We start from the raw sequence: 20,334 nt of genomic DNA on the forward strand, positions 1-20,334 counted from the left end.
TATAAACTTGTTTCACTCATTGTGGTTTTCAATCCAAAGTACATCTGAAATGTAGCTACAGAATGATCAGCTGACATAAATCTGTTACGTTAAAGACCATATCACATTCAATTCCCATAAAGGGTAAACCTATCATTCACGCGTTTTCCACCGTTAATGTCAAAGGAATAATCGTAAACACAACATAATATGCATAATCCCCCATTTCACAATGTGAACTCGCTTGTTACCTTTACTTCACAACACTACTTGGGGAGGCTGGTTGTTGCTGTGTAATACAATGTATATTCCCACCTGCCAAAACAATCTCTCTTGCACCTTTAACCATGACCACCTGAAATATCAATGCACTTATTAGACGAATATGATTCTGCCAAAATCGACCTATTTTAAATTAGGTGCAATTACGAACACGAGAAATGCATGGATGAAGTTCATATTATCGACAGATATAACATTTCGGCTATATCTAATTGGTTTCCGTGTCTAGATATGTTAGATTGTTTTAGAAAACAAGGTTAGAAAAAAGTGCATTTTCTTAGGTTGTTTTCATAAATGAGTATTCAGATGCAATCCTCGAAACAACCCGAAATCTAAAAATGAATTGTCATCGTCTTTGCTGAATATGTATCCATTCTCCATCTAAATCCCGAAACAGGTTCGGGTTATGAAACGTAGTTTCAGATACTAATGTGAAATTTCAATAAAAATGATGAAGCACGAAATTAACGAATGAAGCTTACTTCGTGATTTGGGAAGGCTGAAGACAGAACTTGATGTGCTTCAGCATCCCACTTTTCGTCCCCGAAAGCTGGGGCTATTATCCCACCATTGGCAATGTAGAAATTTACGTAGGAAGCAGCAAGTCTTGTACCCGGAGGTCTTGGTTTAGCATCACCATCCTGTATAGCCAAAACATGATGCGATTTTTATAATTGAGGTTACTATTTATGTTAGAAAAATAGAAAAAGGCAGGAGTAAGCTGGTGTTTGTTTTTCTTTTCTTTTTTGTCAAATTCTGATCTAAAATCTGAGTCATGAAGTATTTTACACAGTTTGTTTTTCATCTACTTCGTTCGGGTGGCTGACTCGGCTGATTTCGGGTGTCTTGAGTCAGACACAAAATAAGTTAGCATTAATAGCCCATCATGCGAAACATCCTGAAACAACTATTGCGCTCCTATTGAGAACAAGTCAGGTTTAAATGGTCCGACTGAAGAGAGTCAGTTTCAGACCATAAAGAAAACAAAGACCAGAGTAATTCTTATTACATTTTACTCTCTCCCAATTGCCTTATAAACTGAGTAATATATCTGTACATATATAAACAAAATAACGAACATCAAAATGGTGGGTATGAAGTTGTACTATGCTGACCTGAATAACTCCAGCTGATTCCTCGTCAGTCATATGAAGTGGTCCAGGAACATGGAGTTTGATTATTTCTAATTTTCTACCACAAGCATCTGTAGCATTTGAGAGAATGGAAAAAGCCTCGATCGCACGCTCATACTGAGGGTCTGATTCATCATTAGTCCACGACAACATAACTACACCAGGCTTTACAAAGCAGCACATATTATCAATATGGCCATTGGTATCGTCATCACCTACATAATCATAAGACAATAACATAAACGCAATATTTTATAAAGTGTCAAAATCCAAGAAAGGAAACAATATCATATAACCCAAGGGTAATTAACAGAATTGCTACCGAAGGTATGAGGTTATAAACTATAAAGTTAGTCTTCATTTGCCCATACCTTGATGTATCATTGAATTCAACACTTCGTTTTCGACTTTATTAATTTAGCACTGAAGGTTGAGTTGTAACATGTACGTTCCTCCCCTCAAGAGACCAGGGTTCGAAATTTACCATTTCCAAAATTTCTTTTACTAGTTTAGCTAAGAGAAAATTCCATGATTCATTTTTGTTTGACTTGTTAACTTTATTCGTAGCTCTATTTTGACAATTTTGTATTTGCAAAAAGCATGAATGAGCTTCTACAGGTAATAAATACGACATCCAAGTGGACATAAAAGCTGAGATCACCTGTTTATATAGTAGGCAAATAATTGATCACATCAGTGTGCCACAAAAATGACCATAACTGAGTTAGAAATCAAAAGGGAGATAACTGTCCATATGAACAAGGTAGAGAAACATGATCAAATAGTTAAGGAAGTGAGTAGTACCAAACAACCCACGAGGTAGCCAGATAATCTTCTTAACTCCAAGATAAATCTTAAGTTCCTCCTCTATTTGTTCTTTATTCAGAGTTGGATTACGATTTTCATTGAGAAGACACTCTTCAGTAGTAAGACAAGTCCCTGGAAAACAAATGCCAAATAAGTTCAAGACGTTCCAGTATTAAACTCAAGCAAGTTCTTTATGTCCATTAACAATAACTATATCAGCATATGCAAATAGAGGGGGTACTCATGTACCGGACTTTGTATTTAGAGGGGTAAGAATTTCTGCTGTATTCAGAGGGCCGAATAGGGGACACAATCATAGCAACATTGTAATTTGTTTTCCCATATGTGTAAAATGTGAAACTTATAGACTTAGGTTTTAACAATTTCGTCACATCCGTGTACAGTTTTTCTCTTTATTATAATGTATTCAAACTTTCCGAAAAGAAAAATCAGAGGGTTGAATGGTTGAAGTAAAATATGAGCTTCAAGAATATGTGAAAGATGAAAATGAGGATGACAGAAAACGTTGATCATGAAAAAGATAAGAAAGAATATAGGACTAAATAAGTGGATTGTTGCTAAACTTTCTATCCGTTATCTTTAGTTTAACTTTTCTTAGTTTGTTTCCCTACAACTAAACTTTCCGTCTGTTATTGATAGTAAGTGCAACGCTAAAAGTGTCAGCTTGTTTTCACTAAAAGTGTAAAGCATATGAACTATGAAAAAGAATAAGAGAACAAATACCATGAGACAAATTATTCAGGCCATTATTGAGAACAAAAGGTGTTAAAAGAACAATGCAAAGCTCATTCTCATAAAATTACATAAAAGTACCTTCTCCATCAACATGAATGCTTCCACCTTCAAGAATGAGAGAGTGGGGAAATCTTGGAACTTTCTCAATGTCCAAAATCTGAAAAAAATAATGCAAGTTAAGAGACAATTAGTCAAACTACATGTCAAGGAAATGTTAGCAAAATTTAGCGACGTACAAACTATAACACCACTATATGAAAACCTTGAAAATATGTTATGACGCAAGGCACTCCCTCCACCTACCTTTCGGGCAACAAGAGAATCCAGACTCCAGTCCTTGTAACAACCATCAAGTAAACCTAGAATCCAAAAGAATAATACAAACGAGCAAAATTTCAGCATTTCTCATATTTTCTGATAGGGTGTCGCCTCAATATTTGTAATGAAAAGTTGTATATTTCTAGCCTCACCGCCCCAACTGTTGAAAGTCCAATCAATTCCTGCAACCTTGTGGTCTTGGTCTCTCGAACTTAATGCCTTGTCAAGGACAACAAACTATCCACACATTGTTAGTTTAAATATTAACACAGAGTTTTAAGTATAAGGGTATCACAATTTTACAAAGGAAAGGTTATGTTAGAGAGAAATGAAGAAGCTCACAGTTGGGCCACTATCACGGAACCACGAATCGTTCATACTCATCTCAACCACCCTGATATTTTGTGGAATCTGATTGCGGGCATTGTCCCACTAGATGAATTTAACCCAAAAATAAAATTTAGTCCAAGTCAGACTATATGGAGAAACAAACTAGGGCACCATTGTTAAATACAATTTTACCAACCTGAGCAGCAGATGCACAAACAGTCACAGGCTCAAACTTTGATATTGCAGTTGCCACGTCTACAAACACCTTTTGGGCCGGTACTGCATGATCTCGCCAATTATCAGGGCGTTCCTGTGGTTCAATCAAATGGGTATAGTTATATATCTTACATTCGGGTCAAGTTCTTCAAAACAGACCCGTATTAAAATCAAACACCATAAAATATAAATTGGATTGGCAGTTAAAGTTTTCATAAAGAGTGATTACATACCAAGAGGAGTACTATTAGAGGCGCCTAACGAGTGATACTCAAAAAGGAAGTATCACTTTGGGGTTTAATTGATTCAAGATTTACCTCGTCTTCTTAAAGCAGTTGAATGCACCCGAGATGAAAGAAACATGAAGTAGAACAATCATGAAGAAAGTTCTAAGTAACTCTATGCACAAAATTTCGGCAGTGAATGCAAAAATTACAAAAAGGTAGAAATGGGGAAGTATAAAACAGACACATGATAAGAAAAAAAAAATTTAATTTTATACATTAAATAAAAAAACCTTCATTTCTCAACCATCACAACTGAACCATATTTGACAACAAATTGCAAAAGCGAAATAGAGTTAATGCTAGGGAACACGAAAAACTAGGCAGACTCTGAGCATAAATTCTATGTGGCTTGCCGTGATTCGCAGTTCAGTTAATCATCAGAAGCACGAAACACGGCAAACCACATAAGATTTCTGGCCAAAGTCTGCCTGATTGTTCTTGTTCCCTAGCATTTTTCAGTGAAAGAATTAGATAGTGACTACAATCTAAATTTGTCAATAGGCGGCTCATAGATCAAAAAAAAAAAAAATCATGTGTGAAGCATAAGAAGGGGGCATCAGTAAAACCAAGATGAAGGAAGAAGAAGAAGAAGAAACAGCAGGAATCATCAGCTTACTGGTACATGGTAAAGGTCTAGTCAAAGAAATCCCAATTCGAAAAGTATGTGATAGCAAGTTTATGAAAGTGAAATGATAGAAGTAGGCAAATTGAAGCACAAAATTAACCTAGTAATCAATAACCAAAGCATAGATAGGGAAATAAATCTAGAGAGAGAGAGAGAGTTTACAGGCCAACCCAGCCAAGTTTGAGAGTGTGTTTCCCATTCAGCGGGCATCCGGTAGCCGAGGAGAGCAGGTTTCCCTTCAAGATTCATCACTACCCACTACTGACTGTCTCAGTGTCTTCTCTCTTCTCTTTTCTCTCTCTACAAATCTCTTCTCGAACTTATAATTGGGTGGTTAGTATAGGGACATGAATAAATAGTATAGGGACATGGACAAAACATCATATTTTTAGATTTAAAGTCCCTTTACCGATTAGAAAATAGACATTGTTTTTTAGAGATTTAAATCGAATTAATTAATTTTTATTTGGATAAAAACTAAGATTAAAACAATACAAGTATCTAAGTTTTCTTTCATTTTCATTTTCTTCCTTAGATCCACAAATCCTAAAACAAAATCCTATTTTTAACTTAAAAACAACCATCATCTACAAACAACCTATTCTATAAAACAACCATCACCTATAAACACTACATCATTATTTACTATTAAGTTGTTCTCATCTCTTTTTTTTCTAGGTAAGACATTTGTTATTTAATCCTATTAGTGTATAATATTGATTAAATCTCTTAAAAAGTAAATATTTCGGCTACTATGTACTTATTTTTATTTTTCGCCAGAATTTCGGTCACTGTGGTCGAAATATTAAACATATTTCGACCACAGTGGTTGAAATATGCCCAAAATTTCGATCAGTATTCATATTTCGACAATAATGGTCGAAATTTTGCGCATATTTCGACAATATTGGTCGAAATTGTGGCCATATTTTGATTACGTTGTCCGAAATTTTTCTGTCAAATTTTATTTCATCATTTGTTCCGTGCTTTTAGATAGAGAAAGAGATTTTGACTATTAAAATATTTTATCTTTTTGTGGTTAATTTTAAATATGAAATTATTATCAATATTGTCATTCGAAAGTTAATATATGATGATTTATTTAGTTTTTCTGAGAAAAATGTCTACTTACTAAAAGGACTAAAGTCCCTTTACTAATCGTGTCCCAATACACTAGAGACAGGTCCCTTTACCAAAGACCTATAATTGGGTTTAGATCCCAACCAGAATTGTTTGTACATTCTGATCCACGTCCTACCTAGGCAGTACCAAATTAAGAAAGACGTGTTAGAGCATTTCCATTGGGTTGTGTTATGGGATGATGTCGACAGGTCTTATTGACTGCAAGTGATACTGTTTGATTCGGCATTTCTGGGCCTTAGGTTTTAAAAGGTCTCGCTAGAGAAGGGTGTTTAACCTCTTAAGAGAAGCACCGCACTCTGTCTTATCACCGACGTAGGATTGATTACATCACTAGCGGTCTTTTTGACTGCTAGTGATACTGTTTGCTTTGACATTTTTGGGCCTTAGGGTTTTACAAGGTCTCACTAGAGAAGGGTGTTTAACCTCTTAAGAGAAGCATCACACTCTGTCTCACCACTGACCACTCCCTAAACCACATCATAGGAGAGCGATTCTTGTTGATATTATAAGATGACGCGGACTAGCCTTTTGGGTTGCTAGTGATACTGTCCGTTTTAACATTTTTTGTCAATTGGATTGCTTGTCCTCTTCAGGTCTCGCAAGTTTAGAGTTCATGGGTTGGTGAAAGTCGTTTATTTCTTAGATTTAACTCATGTAGGTATAGGGGATAGATTGACTTTTAAGACCTTTTTTTTTTTATGAAGACTTTTAAGACCTTGGGATGACATTTAAGAATCTTTAGATAGGCTCTATGTAAAAGAGTTGTGTAGGGCAGTGAATAATGCCTTTATTCAATTCAAATTATATCTTCATGTAGCAATGTTATGTAATGAATGTAGTGCATCCTGGACTTCTACGTCAAGAAAAAAAAAATAGAAAACACAATAAATGCAAAAGAGATGAAATACCATATCTAAATACGAATAACCTTATGGTGTGTTTGGTTGCAGGATTCCTAAGTAGGATTCCTATGAAAAGTGGAATTTGGTAGGATTCATGAATCCTTGGTCTGTTTGGCTACCAAGAATCCTAGGACTCTTGAATCCTAAGGATTCCTAATTCTAAAATTTGTATTGGACCAAAATCCCACCCTATCCCCTAGGATTTGTTAGGATTTTGGATCAATGAACCTAAATTTCAAACTTAAAATCAACAAAAAAATATTTCCTTCTACAAAATCATTATTTTTTTTCAAAATCATTATTTTTTTCAAAAATCATAATTTTTCTAAAGACGTTTAGAAATACTCAAATAATAATAAATCATAGGATTCTTAGTTGCCAAACAAGCCAAAAAATATTACTTGGATTCATGAATCCGCGGAATCATGAATCCCAAGGACTCATGAATCCGCGGATTCATGATTCCGCCATCCAAACACACCATTATTGTAAAAGTGCTGTGTTGTGCTATTGTTGTATATATTGTTTTCTTGAATATATTGTTTTCTTGATAACTTAATATAGAGAAGAGATGTAGAAAAGAATTGTCTCAGTGTTCTTTTTTTTTTTTGTTGCAAATGTCAAAGTGTTCTGGTTAAGATTCTGAATGATATAACCTTTTATGAGATTCTATACATTACAAGAAATAATCGATAACAACCGCTGTGACCTCTAATATGTAAACTATTAAACTATACAACAAACTCTTCCAAACCAAAACTTCGATCATCTTTCTTCCTCTCTTATTGCTTTTGAGTATTTTACCTCGGGCCGGAGAGTTCCATTGCTTGGACTAGTAATGAGGAATTATCGGTGAGATCAGAATATCTTTCTGAGGACGAAAATTCATGAGCTGATTTACACTTAGTTGATTCAAGTCTTTGAGAAGCTTCCCATCTCTCAGCAAGCCCATCTCCTTCAAGCATTCGGACTACTTCCGACATCTTTGGTCTTTGGCCTGGAAGATATTGTGTACATAATAGAGCTACTTGAACCATCTCCTCAAGCTCGATGCTATCATAGCTGCTTTTCAAATCTCTGTCCACAAGCATGTCTAGCTTCTTTTCTTGGTGAATTTTCTTCACCTGTGACCATGAAGTATTGATGTTAGATGAAACACTTCAACCAAAAAAAGGGTATAACTAACTATAATTTGCATCATATATAGAACTATAAAAGTACTTTCGAGGTTTTCAAGTAATGGTTACCCAATCAAGCATGGCTCCTTTCTGGTTTGCTGCCTTGCCAAATTTCAAAGCTCTCTGGCCTGTGATTAACTCTAGAAGAAGGATTCCGAATCCAAAGACATCAGTCTTCTCAGACGATTGTCCTGTCGAGAGACATTCAGGAGCAATGTGACCGACCGTGCCCCTAACTGCAGTAGTTACATGTGAATCTTGGTGATCTAAAAGCTTTGCCAACCCAAAATCTCCAACCACGGCTTCACAATAATCATCAAGCAATATATTAGCAGCCTTCACATCTCTGTGAATGATCTTAGGATCACATTGCTCATGAAGGTATAACAAACCCCTGCCAGCTCCCAAGGCAATTCTTTTCCTAGTAGCCCAATCCAATGTCGGTTTTCCTGCAATTCCGAAACAAAAACCAAATTAAAGATTTGTTTGATCATAGATAACTACTCGAATTAAATCTTTCTAGAGTATGGTGAGCCATAACTCAAAATTCACGAAATATCATTTTGATTTCAGTAGTGACCAATACAAAGTACTTTCAGTTAAACTATGGGTTCTTTATGTACTGAAATTAGGTTAAAGTGTGTAGATATTAAACGACAAATGAAAACTGACTTAATTTTCAGTTTGTAATAATCCACATTGCTTGAGGGAAAGTTTGGAGATTGGGATATACGTGCGAGCGCAAGCCTAGTAAGTGCCTCATCTTCTGGGCGGGCTTATGGTGCCTTCGCCAGAAACAAAACCATGTACCCATTGGGCTAGAGCCTAGGTGGCAAAAGTAGGGATAATATGGGTAATTCTTGGGGCTTATGTTGTTACACATTATCTTGTCTTTACCTTTTAGGCGGGAAGCAACACTGCCGTTAGACATGTAAGGGTAAACTAGTAGTCTCTCTGAAGATGTCATACAAAATCCCCATAGCCTTAGAAGGTTTCGGTGCACCGCTAAGCTGATCATCTCAACTTCAGTCTGGAATTGAATTTCTCCTCCTATAGCATTACCATCTTTGAGCCTCTTTACAGCTACAAGTGTTCCGTCTTGGAGATAACCTTTATAGACATGTCCAAAACCACCTTCTCCAATCATGTTTTTTCTGTTGAAGTTCTCAGTAGCTACTTGAAGTTCCCTGAGGTTAAATCTCTTCAAATTTCCTAAGTAAACTCCTTCATGGTGCTGATCTGAAATTCGAAAAAGCAAGTGGTCGTTACAAATCAATTAACTAGCAATTTTAGTATCATTTAGAGTTACCTCATGTCTAAATTTCATCGAGTTGTTTATAGAGAACTAACCATGGACATCAAAGAATATCTGTTTGTTGTATTTTTGCCTCCACCTGAGAAAGAGCCCAGACCCAATAACAAGGAGGAATATGCATCCCAAACTCAAGCCAAGAGCAAGTGCCATTTTATGACTCCGGAATTTTCCCGAAGGTTGAGAACCTTACGAAGAAGAGATGATTGAATTAGTTGATGGACATAATGTTTCTACTAGTCTTAAAAATTGTATATGCAAACGCTAGAACAATAAGGTAAGATCAAACTCATGAGATACTATCATAGGTCGAAACAAGGTGATTGGATCCTTTTCTTTCGCCCCAATGTCCTTCTAACGGGCGACATGGGAGCCCAAAAAGGAAAGAGAGAGAGATGGGGTTTTTCTCGCTTTTGACATGGCAGGTCTCCCAGTTGGAGACCCCAAGGCAGACTATTAGCTCTAGAGCCCATTAACAATCACGGAACAAGAAACGTACTTCGTGAACTATTCAAATTGAAAGAAACCGGTATGGCGCTAGTTCCGTAGCACTGTTGCTCCGATCCCGTCGCACAGATCAGTGGATTTCCGACAATGCTGAATAAAAGATAGGAAAACAATAATCAAATTCCATCTTTTTCATTTTGGAAAGAGAAGATAAGAGAAGCTAAGGCACTTACTTAAATGTTCTGGCTGGGAACTTGGGTACAGGGCCACTCAAGTTATTATAAGACAAGTCACTAAAACATAAAACAAACCCAAAATCAGCTCTTCTACAAACTGATAGATTTTCATGAAAGAACTATGAAAATATTATACTATGAGGTAAAGAGAGAATTACAGAAAAGCAAGTTGAGTCATTTTAGCTAGAGATTGAGGGAATGCTCCAGAAAGACTATTATTATTAAGCCTCCTGACATTAATTCAAAATACCCATTTCAGATGAAGATTAAGCTCAAGAACAAGAACAATAGAACTTCAAACAAACATTGATCTTCTTACTTACAGATATTGGAGGGTTTTTAGATGGCTTAGAGAATTGGGAACTTCACCATTGAAAAGATTATTTGAAAGATCAAGAGTTTGAAGCTGTATAAGTTTCCCAATCTCTGATGGGATTGGACCTGATATATTATTGTTCTGTAGAAGCCTGAAAAAGTTCCAAAGTTTTTGTTGTGAAGAAGAACAAGTAACCAAGAAAAGTATAATTGAAATAAACAATGACACAAAACATAAGAGATTTATGTGGTCCGATTGGTGAAACCTACTCTATGGCGAACAACGGCGCGATGATTTCAACTACTCCTATGATTTCATATAAAATTATTAAGTTTCATCACTTACACAATCTTTAGATTTGTTAAGTTCCCTATGCTTGGAGAGAGAGTACCAGATAAATTCTGGCTTGGAGTTCCTCTGGAAAATCAATCACCATTAATAAAACTTCATTAACTCAAAGTTTATTATGAACCAACGAAAATGGAAGAAATCAATCTCTTAAATTACAATTCAAAAAAACTTGTTTTGGAATCAGAAACTTACAATCCAATAACCAAACTTTGAGTAGAACAAGTTACCATTGTCCAACTACAAGGATCAACAGAATCAGCATCCCAATTATCAAGAACACCATGAGGATCTCTTAAAGAATCTTTTATACCCATTAAAGCTTGAACTGTAAATAACATTACCCAGATTCAAAAACAAAAAAAGAAACTCAAATCTATTCATTGCTCTGAATATAAACAACTCCACTTACCTTCAAAATTAATTCCTTTAGGAGAAAGCAAACCACTTGCACAAGTACTAAATAACAACAACAAAACCAAAGAGTAGATGATTGGTTTTCTCTTTGCTACTTCCATTGTTGAATACTGATTTTCTTTTGAGGTAAACCTTAACCCAAAATCCAACAAAGGTAGCTTCTCATGCAACCCTAATGACCAAAATCAACTCTTACAAATCTAATTTGCCATACCCAAGGAAAGAATAAAAGAAAATCAAAAGTATAAGGTAGGACCAAAAGAAAGAACTAACATGTCTATCACTTGTTTTCTTCATTAAAGTAACTGAGAAGAATATAATATAGAAACTTTTAATGTTCAAACAAAATCAACCAAATCTACAGAAATTCAATAGAGCTTAAAGTCCTGGATGTCTCAATCGTACTTTTGTTCACAAAAGGGTACATGTGAGTATTAAGTAGAGAGAGAGAGAGACTGAGAGAGAAGGAGACTGGGAGAGAGAGAGAGAGAGAGAGAGAGAGAAATCAGTGAAGTTTTCTAGTCTAACCCAAGGATTCAACCAAAATCTCTTTGGGAAATTAAAATGGAAAATATTTTGGGTCTTAACCCAAGGAGGGGAATCCACCCATCCAACATTCTCTTATGTTTGGCCATCCATCAAAGTTTCAAATACACTTACTTTATGAATTTAAAAAATGTAGGTACCTCAAGGGATTGGACTTGAGATTGGTGATGTAAGTAGAGAGCAATGGATGAGATTGCTTTAACTCTGGAATCTTGGTTGCTTTATTGATTCCATAACCACTACAAGAGGCCCACCACCCTCATTCCAATTAACTAATCAACTTTCAAAAGCAAAAGCTGGTAGATCAATTTGTTCTTGTTGAAATAAGTAGGTGCACAAGGAAATATAATGAGCCTAGCAATCGGATGGTACATGGGTACCATCAAGATCGATGTCGATTGTTGAGACCGCCAGCTCAGCACATCAAGATCAATGTCAGTGATGTCTTTACGCCCTCGAAAGCCACATGGGCAGCTGTAGCTAGAGATGATGTAAGGTGTTTTCGCACATTTTCGCTTGTTTTGGCAGGAGGCTGGCTCGTGTAAACCAATTCAAATTTTGAAAACACTAGTGATCTTAATCGAGTGCTTATTAACATCTGGCATAGTATAGATATACATCTTCAAGTTTTGAAAAGGGCAGTAGCAGATATTTTTGTCATGAAAATCGAATGTCTCAATCTAACATTATTGTTTAGTATAATTTGTATACAGATCTTTAATCAAATTCTTATAAAATAAGGTACAAATACTTTTCAAAAATAAAGAATCTTAAGTTACCCAATGAGGGTGTTTCAGTGGAAAAGGAGGGCAATATCACATCAAGGGGACTAGACTAAATTGTAAGATTGCATGTAGACTTGAATTAGGTGATGAAAGGATAGACCAAATGAGTAGAAAATAATTGATGAGGTTTTGTTCTACCAAGTTATGATGAGTTCTTAATGTGGGAATGAATGTACTGGAAAATCACTTGTATCTTCACAAAAATAATGGCCATGAGTTATGACTATGAGCTGCCAAAATAATTTTCTTTCAATACAACAACTCAAGAAGACAGGAAACATAACTTACATCTATTGAGAAATTGGCTAATCTTCAAACTCATTAGTTTTGAGGGTCAAAAGATCTAGTAGACAAAATTAAAGACAGGATATAATTAAGAGACCATTGGGGAAATCACAACATTTGCACAGAAAACATCATCTTCTAAATAGAGCCCAGACCAATAATGACCATGCTTCCAACTTATAGAAACTACCCTAGAATTCCCTTCTCCCTTCCCACCATATACTTTTGTACTTTGTGGTGAGGGCCACCCCTACCCCATCCTCACACACCTATTATTTAACATTTAACATACAATAATGCTAGGATTAGAAAAAGATATCCTACTCTCTATTTGTTTCTTTTGGATCATTAGAACGTTTATTATGTGAATTGTCTTGAGATATCACTCTGTAAATGTCATAGAAATACAAATGTAACTCATAAAACCTATAATGTGCATTATTACTAATCATTTTCTACTGATAAAGTAACTTCTAGATGTATTTAGGTATTGAACTACCATAGGATTTTAGATTGTTATCCTCGAACAAGCATCAAGCTCTACGAGACCTGATTTTGGTATCTCAACCAATAGCATGATGAATTTTGTTCTATCCAACTCCGAATGATTTTGTTATCTCAACCAATAGTAATTAAAATAGAAGAATATAGATGTGACATTAGGCATCTTGGTGGCCTAACACTGGCTTTACATGGGAGTATAAACTTGTAGGATCGAGGATTTCCTTTCAAGTGATAATGATATGCTAATGTACAAAGTAAAAAAAAGCACATTAAAGAAAAAGTTAAAGGTAATTCAAATGTTGACAGGGAGCCAAACACAAAGGTTATTTGACCAGACATAAGGGCCTACTCATTCCCCGCTAATTTGGAAATGAAATGCATATAATATATTTCTATAGGTCAAACCTCTTTGACAAATGTCAAGGGTACCCCCAATGGACCGTTGTGTCACTTCTTTTTGCCCACAATGGCACGTCCGTCTACACTCTAGATCATTAATTGATTTGCTTGATATTTAACCAGTGGGGTGGCTGAAAAAACGGAATTCGGTGCAAAACTTTATTCGGAACCCAGTTTTATACGTAAAATAATAAACAAAATTTTCCACTTTGAATTACTTAACTTTTTTTTCGTTATAAATGTGAATTAGCATAATTATTTAATATGTATTTGGTGCATCAAAGTACTTACGACAAAACTACTTACTAATTGAATTACATTCTTTCGTGAAATAAGATATTAAGTTCTAGTTCTACATAAATGCATTTAGGAACCAACACCTAATAAAGTGAAGGAAAACAATTAGTTCCAAACTCCATAAAGCATTAGCCTGTAAACACATACCTGTAATTGACTATTGGGAGAAAAAAGTAAAAACCTAAAGGAGAGAGTATTAAACTCACGACCTTTAAGTTGTAAAACAAAGTGTTTACCAACTAAACTACAACTATATTCTTGTCAGGGGCGGCCCAAGTGTTTAGGGGGCCTAAAGCGAAGTTAAAATTGGGGCCCTTTTTATGTGTAATGAGAAAAAATATTTGAAGAGGAATTGAAGTTTTGACCACCTGAACATGAACCTCATTCTTAATAGCTAACCTACATTCTAAACTTTACACAAGTTTTACTTAAAACATTGATAAAAATAAACAGTCTAGACTAGTCTACAAGTATTAGATTATGAATGAACGCAAGTATTATCAAATATCAATTAGGGATCGATCTAATGCTACAATATTTTCAACTCATATTCGAAATAAATGTAAATGACATGCACGAGATTTTTTTTTTTAGTACAATAGCTTTTTAGATTTTTTTTTTAAAACACAACACATATAAAATCATGTTGTTTGAAGTGCACTCTGCGCTTCTTCAAAGACTGAAAATAATTCATTGTCGATTGGTTAGTTTGTTAGAAACACATTAAGTATAGACCAGGACCGTTCCAAATAGGATGAGCCTAAAGAGTACTTCAGGATGGAAGCCTTCTTATTAATTCTCAAAAAACGCCATCTGATTTCCCTAGCTTAGGTCCTAGGTCTATTATAAACAACATTTTTATTGGAAATACAGTTATACTAGAGAAATTAGGTGCAAACAAATAATTTTTAGTTGATTTAGTTACATGGTATAAGTGAACAAAATCATATAGCTTATAAAATGACACTTTAGAAGATGGCGAAGCGGTGACAACCTAATATTGAATATCATGTTTTTCAATGTCACGATCGTCTAAAGTATCACATAGAAAGAAGAAATGGTCATATCCATTTGGAAGCAAATCATTTCATATAACAAATATGAACAATAGCCAATTTTTTTTTGTTGAAGCACTTCGTTTTTATGTTATCAGCAAATCAAAGAGTTTGAATGAGACTAAAATGGACTAAAAGCTTATAAATATTATGTAGTACAAAAACAAGAGGAGGGTGAGTTTGATCTCACGACCTCTTGAGTTGTGCAAAAGGGAATTTACCAGTTGAGCCAATTTTCTCAAATGTTATACTTTATGTAGCTCCTTTATTAAAGCAGGAATATATTTGGGGCCCTTATAGTTTCTACAGAAAGATGAGGCCCAAAGCCACTGCTTTGGTGGCTTTGGGCCTAGGCCGGCCCTGATTCTTGTAAATATTTATGCCTGAGGTATTTGAGGGGCCCTTAATTCTTTAATTTATTGTTTTCTTGTGGTTTGAGGGGTCTGGTGTTGTCGCACCTGTGACACCCCTCTCCCACACCCATGTATTATTCATTGACCAGACAAAGACTCTTGTCTTCTTAGAAATCAAGGATACAAAGATAGTAGACTTCATGTCATTTTGAACAAAAGAAAAAAAGCTGTAAGATAGTAGACTTCATGTCATTTTGATCCCTTCCATACGGACGGACCTACCCGAAACAAAACTTAAGTTAAGATTTTGGTTTATATTGTCTCGTATGTGATTGAGTCATTTACTTTTTTATTGGTGTGACATATTGGATGGAGGGTGAGGCTAAAAGCACCTGCCCAAAATACTGTTGGCAGCCGACCAAAGTACAAATTCGGAAATGTCCCACGTGCAATCCAGGTGCCAACAACATTTTGGGCGTGGAAGGCTAGTTATTACTTACCCGATTGTTACTACATAAAGAATTTTAACCAGATTTATTACATGTTGATTCACTTTCAATAAAAGACAAATTTTTTCAAAGTTTAACTACGATTTGGACCGTTTACCTGAGTGGTCACCCTGCCGACTACATAGTCTTTTATGCATGTCTCTACCTTTCTCTCTCCCACGTACACCTGCCCACAATTTCTTTCCTTACAATGAAGGAATTTTTTGTTATTTCCTTTTTGGCCCTCTACTTTGTTACTAACTCCTTTTATGGCTCCCTGTTTTTCTTAAATTCAAATATGCCCTTATTGTTAACACCGTCAGTCAACTTTTTTGTTTAATTTTTTTATTTCCATATTTGTCCTTCTTATAAAAATAATTTTGTAAATTCAAAATTGACCCCCTTATAAATTTGGGTCAATTCTCAAAAAAGTTAAAGCTACTTTAGAACAAACAAGGGGGCCAAAAATGGAATACATTTACAAAAAACTAAAAACACCTCATCTCTCTTATCCATCTCATCGCCTCTCTCCTCCATATCATCTCTGGCCACATCATCATCTTATCTGGCGAAGGTCGTCGGTCGTCCAAATTTTTCGACGACCTTTAAACATAATTTTTTTTTTCAAATCTCTTCCTCTTCTCCCTCTTATTTTTTTTGCTTCATCTCTTTCATCTCCCTCTCTCTAATATCTCTTTTTTTTTCTCTCTCTCTCTCTATACAACTCCGACGATGGGGAGGAGCCCTTTCGCTAACCAGACCTTTCAAGGTCTGGTTTGAAACCAGATCTTAGTCTGGTTTCACTTTGATCCTGTTGTTATGATTCATTGACCTGATATAGACTCTTGTCTTCTTAGAAATCAAGGATATAAAGATCAGATGTACTGTCATATAATATAGAACCTAACATGTTGAAGTAAGGCAGTAGTTTTCATTCAAGGGTTCGAGGCACGCTAACAATTCAAAAAAGAAAAGATAATAGCCTTTGTGTCATTTTGATCCCTTCTATATCAATACCTTAGATACCTACCAGAAACAAAACCTAAGTTATGGTCTATATTGTCTCATGTGTAATTGAGTTATTCACTTTTCTATTGGCGAGGCATATTGGATGGAACGCTAGACGTGCAGAAAGAATTTTGACTTAATTTATTAAGTGTTGTTTCACTTTCAATAAAAGATATATATTTTCAAAGTTTACCTACTGGCATTCAAAGATAAAAACACAAAAATTAGGGGATTGAATTAAGACTTTTGTGAAGAATCTGGTTCAAGAAAGGTTTTTGTTTGATCACTGTGTATACCTCTTTTCTTTCTTACAATGAACAAGAAGATACACGCCTAAATAGGCATTACAAGATATGCAAAAATGGAAACATAATAAATGGTTGCCGAAATACGTGGTTGTAAATAAGCATGGAAATATGCATGAATATTTGATTGAGAGAAAATTAGGGAAGAGAGATATGTAATCTCAATACTCCCCCTCAAGGTGGAGCGTGTAGATTCCGCATACCCATCTTGACTAGAAGAAACTCGAGTTGTTCAACCTCCAAAGCCTTTGTGAGAAGATCAACTATCTATGTCTTCGTGTCAATGTAAAACGGCTTTATTTCCTGTGACTCGACTCGTTCCTTGACAAAGTAATAGTCCATTTCCACGTGTTTTATTCGTTCGTGGAAGACCGGGTTATTAGCAATATGTCGTGCTGCATTGTTATCACAGAAGAGAGGTGTAGAGCTATGTTGTCTTGTCTCTAGTCCTTCTAACAACCAACGCATCCACATGATTTCACTAGTGGCATTGGCCATGGCGCGATATTCTGCTTCAGCCGAGGAACGAGAAACAACTGATTGTTTCTTTGATTTCCACGACATAGGAGCCTCCCCCAAAAGAAGAACATATCCTTTCCTAGACCTCCGAGTGAGTGAGCATCCCATCCAGTCCACATCACAGTATGCTACCAAATGAATTCCTCCTCTGTTCGGGAAGAAAATACCTTGTCCCATAGTTGCTTTTAGGTAGCGAAGAACCCTCATGGCTGCGTCCATGTGTTTCTGCCCACGGTCCGAGACGAACTGGCTTAGGACGTTTACCGAGTAGGCACTATCTGGTCTCGTTGCTTGGAGATAGAGCAATCGTCTAACTAGTCTTCGATATTTGCCAGCATCGACACGAACGCCTTCTTCTCCTTTATGCAGCTTCACATTCTGTTCCTTTGGGAAGGTGCATGGTCTACATCCTAGCATTCTACTATCTTCAAGGATGTCTAGGGTGTATTTTCGTTGACTTAACACTATCCCTTGTTTGGTTCGTGCGGCTTCTATCCCGAGAAAATACTTCACTGGCCCGAGACCTTTGATGCTAAACTTGTCATTCAGGAACTTCTTTGTTTCTTTGATTTTGTGTTCATCATTTCCTGCCATAATGCCTTCGTCAGCGTATATGAGAGCGGTGACAAGGGTGCTTCCTTCCTTGTATATAAAGAGCGAGTGGTCCGCAGCGGATTGCTTGTAATTGAGTTCCAAAAGGGCCGATGTTTATTTTTTATACCAATTTCTTGAGGTCTGCTTCAACCCCTATAGTGATTTCCTTAACCTACACATCTTTGTTCCTCCCCCTTTGTCGTAACCTTATGGTATTCGCATGTATACCTCTTCATGTAAGTCATCGTGTAAGAACGCATTATTCGTCAAGTTGATGAATACTCCAGTCCTTTTTTATGGCGACGGCAATGAGGCTTCTTATAGTCACCAACTTTGCTACGGGGGCAAACGTGTCGCGGTAATCGACACCTTCTATATGTGTGTAATCTTTGGTGACGAGTCTTACCTTGTACCTTTCGACTTCACCATTCGGTTTAAATTTCGTTTTGTATACCCACTTCGAGTCTATAACTCGTTTGCCATCGGGCAGATCTTCGATAGTCCAAGTACCATTTTCTTCAAGGGCTTTTAATTCACTTTGCATGGCATTCCTCCAATGTTGTTCCTGTATGGCTGCTTGTTTAAAACTTTTTGGCTCATCATTTTCAGTAATGGCCGCTAGGAAGGCTTTATGAGGTTTCGAAATTTTTTCATAAGAAACAAAGTTAGCAATGGGACATACCGTTGAGGGTTCTTGATCGGAGGCGGGGGCGGATGGTCTATAGATGGCGGAAGCTTCACATCATAGTCTCTGAGTCGTGCAGGTCTAGTTTGAGTTCGTCTCTCTCTTCCTTGTGCGACATTTTCACCATTTTCATTTTGGGTTTTACCAACAGAATGCTCATTTGTTGTTCGAGTTTGAGGAGTGGTATTACTCGGTTCATCAAAAACCGGCCCAGTATCACCATCACTTGGCCTGAATTGGTTTGACACTTCTAGTTCTTCTTCTTCTTCATTATGTTGGTCTTCTAAAACCAAATTTTTGGTGCTTGCTCCGTTGGGCCTGCTGGGCCCATCTTCTTCATCTATAAACGTGGTAAAAACATCCTCCTCTTCATATTTAACCTGTTCGATTTTTGTGGCAAATGGAAAAGTCTCTTCAGCAAATCGAACGTCTCTTGAAGTAATAATTTTCCCACCTTCTGGGTCGTAAATTTTGTATCCTTTTGTTCCATTAGGATACCCCATGAATACACCTGGTCTCCCTCTTATCTCAAATTTGTCTCCATTCGTTTCAATGCTTCGATAGTATGCCAAACAACCTAGGACCCTCATATGGTCGTAGTTCGGTTTCTCGTCGTGTAGCAACTCATATGAAGTTTTGTCTTTAATGACTTTTGAGGGTAACCTATTTATGATGTATGTTGCGGTCAAGACGCATTCCCCCCAAAACCTTTTCGGAAGACTTGCTTCGAACATGAGGCCACGCGTCGTATCAAGCGAGTGCCTATGTTTTCTTTCTACGATTCCGTTTTCTTGCGGAGTATGTGGACACGTTGTTTCCAACATGATTCCTCGCTCTTCATAGAAATTCATCATTCGGTTAGAAATGAATTCCCCACCGTTGTCGCACCTTATTCTTTTTTTTTTCCTTTCAAATTGTGTTTTGACCATCTCGTAAAAATGCGTTATGCACGTGCTTGCTTCATGTTTATGTTTGAGAAGGTAGACAAACCCATATGTTCCTACTATAGTCATCAATTATTGTCAGAAAATAGTTGGCCTTTCTAACGAAGGTGTACGGTACTTACACCATATATCACAATGAATGAGTTCGAAACAAGCATTTGTTTTGGTCATGCTAGTGGGAAAAGGTAATCTAGTAAATTTAGACTTCATGCAGGAATCACAAACATTGTTACTGTTCTTGAAAAAGAAATTACTAAGAAACTTTATTTGGGATAACTTCTCATCACCCGCATGTCCGAGCCGTTTATGCCATAAATCAGTAGTCACCATTATTGCTTTACTTCTAGCACCAAGCATCCCCATTTGATATAGACCCATCTTCGCACCTACCCTCTCTAATCAATTTCCTCGAACACAGTCCCTGCATAACAAAGAAATTTGGAAAAAAGGTTACGACACAACTTATATCCTTTGTGAGTTTGCTTACTGACAAGAGATTAAAAGTAAATTGTGGAACATGCAACACATCTTCCAC

General features: G+C 36.4%; 2 protein-coding genes across 4 annotated transcripts; both read right to left on the reverse strand.

The window, feature by feature from the left end:
• EMB1873 (porphyromonas-type peptidyl-arginine deiminase family protein) lies at nucleotides 1-6,119 on the reverse strand. Its single transcript, XM_086652708.1, has 11 exons — nucleotides 5,934-6,119; nucleotides 4,896-5,052; nucleotides 3,802-3,915; nucleotides 3,618-3,707; nucleotides 3,428-3,512; nucleotides 3,261-3,316; nucleotides 3,036-3,114; nucleotides 2,199-2,333; nucleotides 1,377-1,609; nucleotides 744-902; nucleotides 1-334 (listed from the first exon to the last, which is right to left on the reverse strand). The coding sequence occupies exons 2-11, from the start codon at nucleotides 4,980-4,982 to the stop codon at nucleotides 233-235; spliced, it is 1,140 nt and encodes a 379-aa protein (XP_086508834.1). The 5' UTR covers nucleotides 4,983-5,052; nucleotides 5,934-6,119; the 3' UTR covers nucleotides 1-232.
• A 1,233-nt stretch (nucleotides 6,120-7,352) lies between these two features.
• LOC147566220 (protein CLAVATA3 INSENSITIVE RECEPTOR KINASE 5-like) lies at nucleotides 7,353-11,898 on the reverse strand. Of its 3 annotated transcripts, none has more exons than XM_086652711.1 (12): nucleotides 11,719-11,898; nucleotides 11,028-11,204; nucleotides 10,811-10,943; nucleotides 10,613-10,684; nucleotides 10,275-10,418; nucleotides 10,110-10,181; nucleotides 9,949-10,008; nucleotides 9,768-9,865; nucleotides 9,307-9,456; nucleotides 8,854-9,195; nucleotides 8,026-8,405; nucleotides 7,353-7,902 (listed from the first exon to the last, which is right to left on the reverse strand). In XM_086652711.1, the coding sequence occupies exons 2-12, from the start codon at nucleotides 11,131-11,133 to the stop codon at nucleotides 7,579-7,581; spliced, it is 1,881 nt and encodes a 626-aa protein (XP_086508837.1). In that variant the 5' UTR covers nucleotides 11,134-11,204; nucleotides 11,719-11,898; the 3' UTR covers nucleotides 7,353-7,578. The 3 variants fall into 3 exon arrangements, with proteins under 3 accessions (XP_086508837.1, XP_086508835.1, XP_086508836.1); XM_086652709.1 differs by having other exon boundaries at nucleotides 11,306-11,778; XM_086652710.1 differs by lacking the exon at nucleotides 11,719-11,898 and having other exon boundaries at nucleotides 11,028-11,716.
• Between the last annotated feature and the right edge of the window lie 8,436 nt (nucleotides 11,899-20,334).

Source organism: Eschscholzia californica, unplaced genomic scaffold (genome assembly GCF_041429995.1).
Source record: "Eschscholzia californica isolate CP2 unplaced genomic scaffold, dmEscCali1.0.p SCAF_1, whole genome shotgun sequence".
Taxonomy (NCBI): domain Eukaryota; kingdom Viridiplantae; phylum Streptophyta; class Magnoliopsida; order Ranunculales; family Papaveraceae; genus Eschscholzia; species Eschscholzia californica.

Bases quoted from the DNA above. Each gene is read 5' to 3' on its own strand.
- EMB1873 (XM_086652708.1), bottom strand. From the start codon at position 4,982: ATGAATCTTGAAGGGAAACCTGCTCTCCTCGGCTACCGGATGCCCGCT. The intron at 2,334-3,035 runs GTACTTTTATGT...TTTGTTTTCCAG, and splicing joins CATTCATGTTGATGGAGAAG to GGACTTGTCTTACTACTGAA. The intron at 1,610-2,198 runs GTACTACTCACT...ATGATTATGTAG, and splicing joins GCTACCTCGTGGGTTGTTTG to GTGATGACGATACCAATGGC.
- LOC147566220 (XM_086652711.1), bottom strand. From the start codon at position 11,133: ATGGAAGTAGCAAAGAGAAAACCAATCATCTACTCTTTGGTTTTGTTG. The intron at 10,419-10,612 runs GTAAGTGATGAA...GAACTTTTTCAG, and splicing joins TTAACAAATCTAAAGATTGT to GCTTCTACAGAACAATAATA. The intron at 10,182-10,274 runs GTAAGTAAGAAG...AATTAATGTCAG, and splicing joins CTAAAAACCCTCCAATATCT to GAGGCTTAATAATAATAGTC.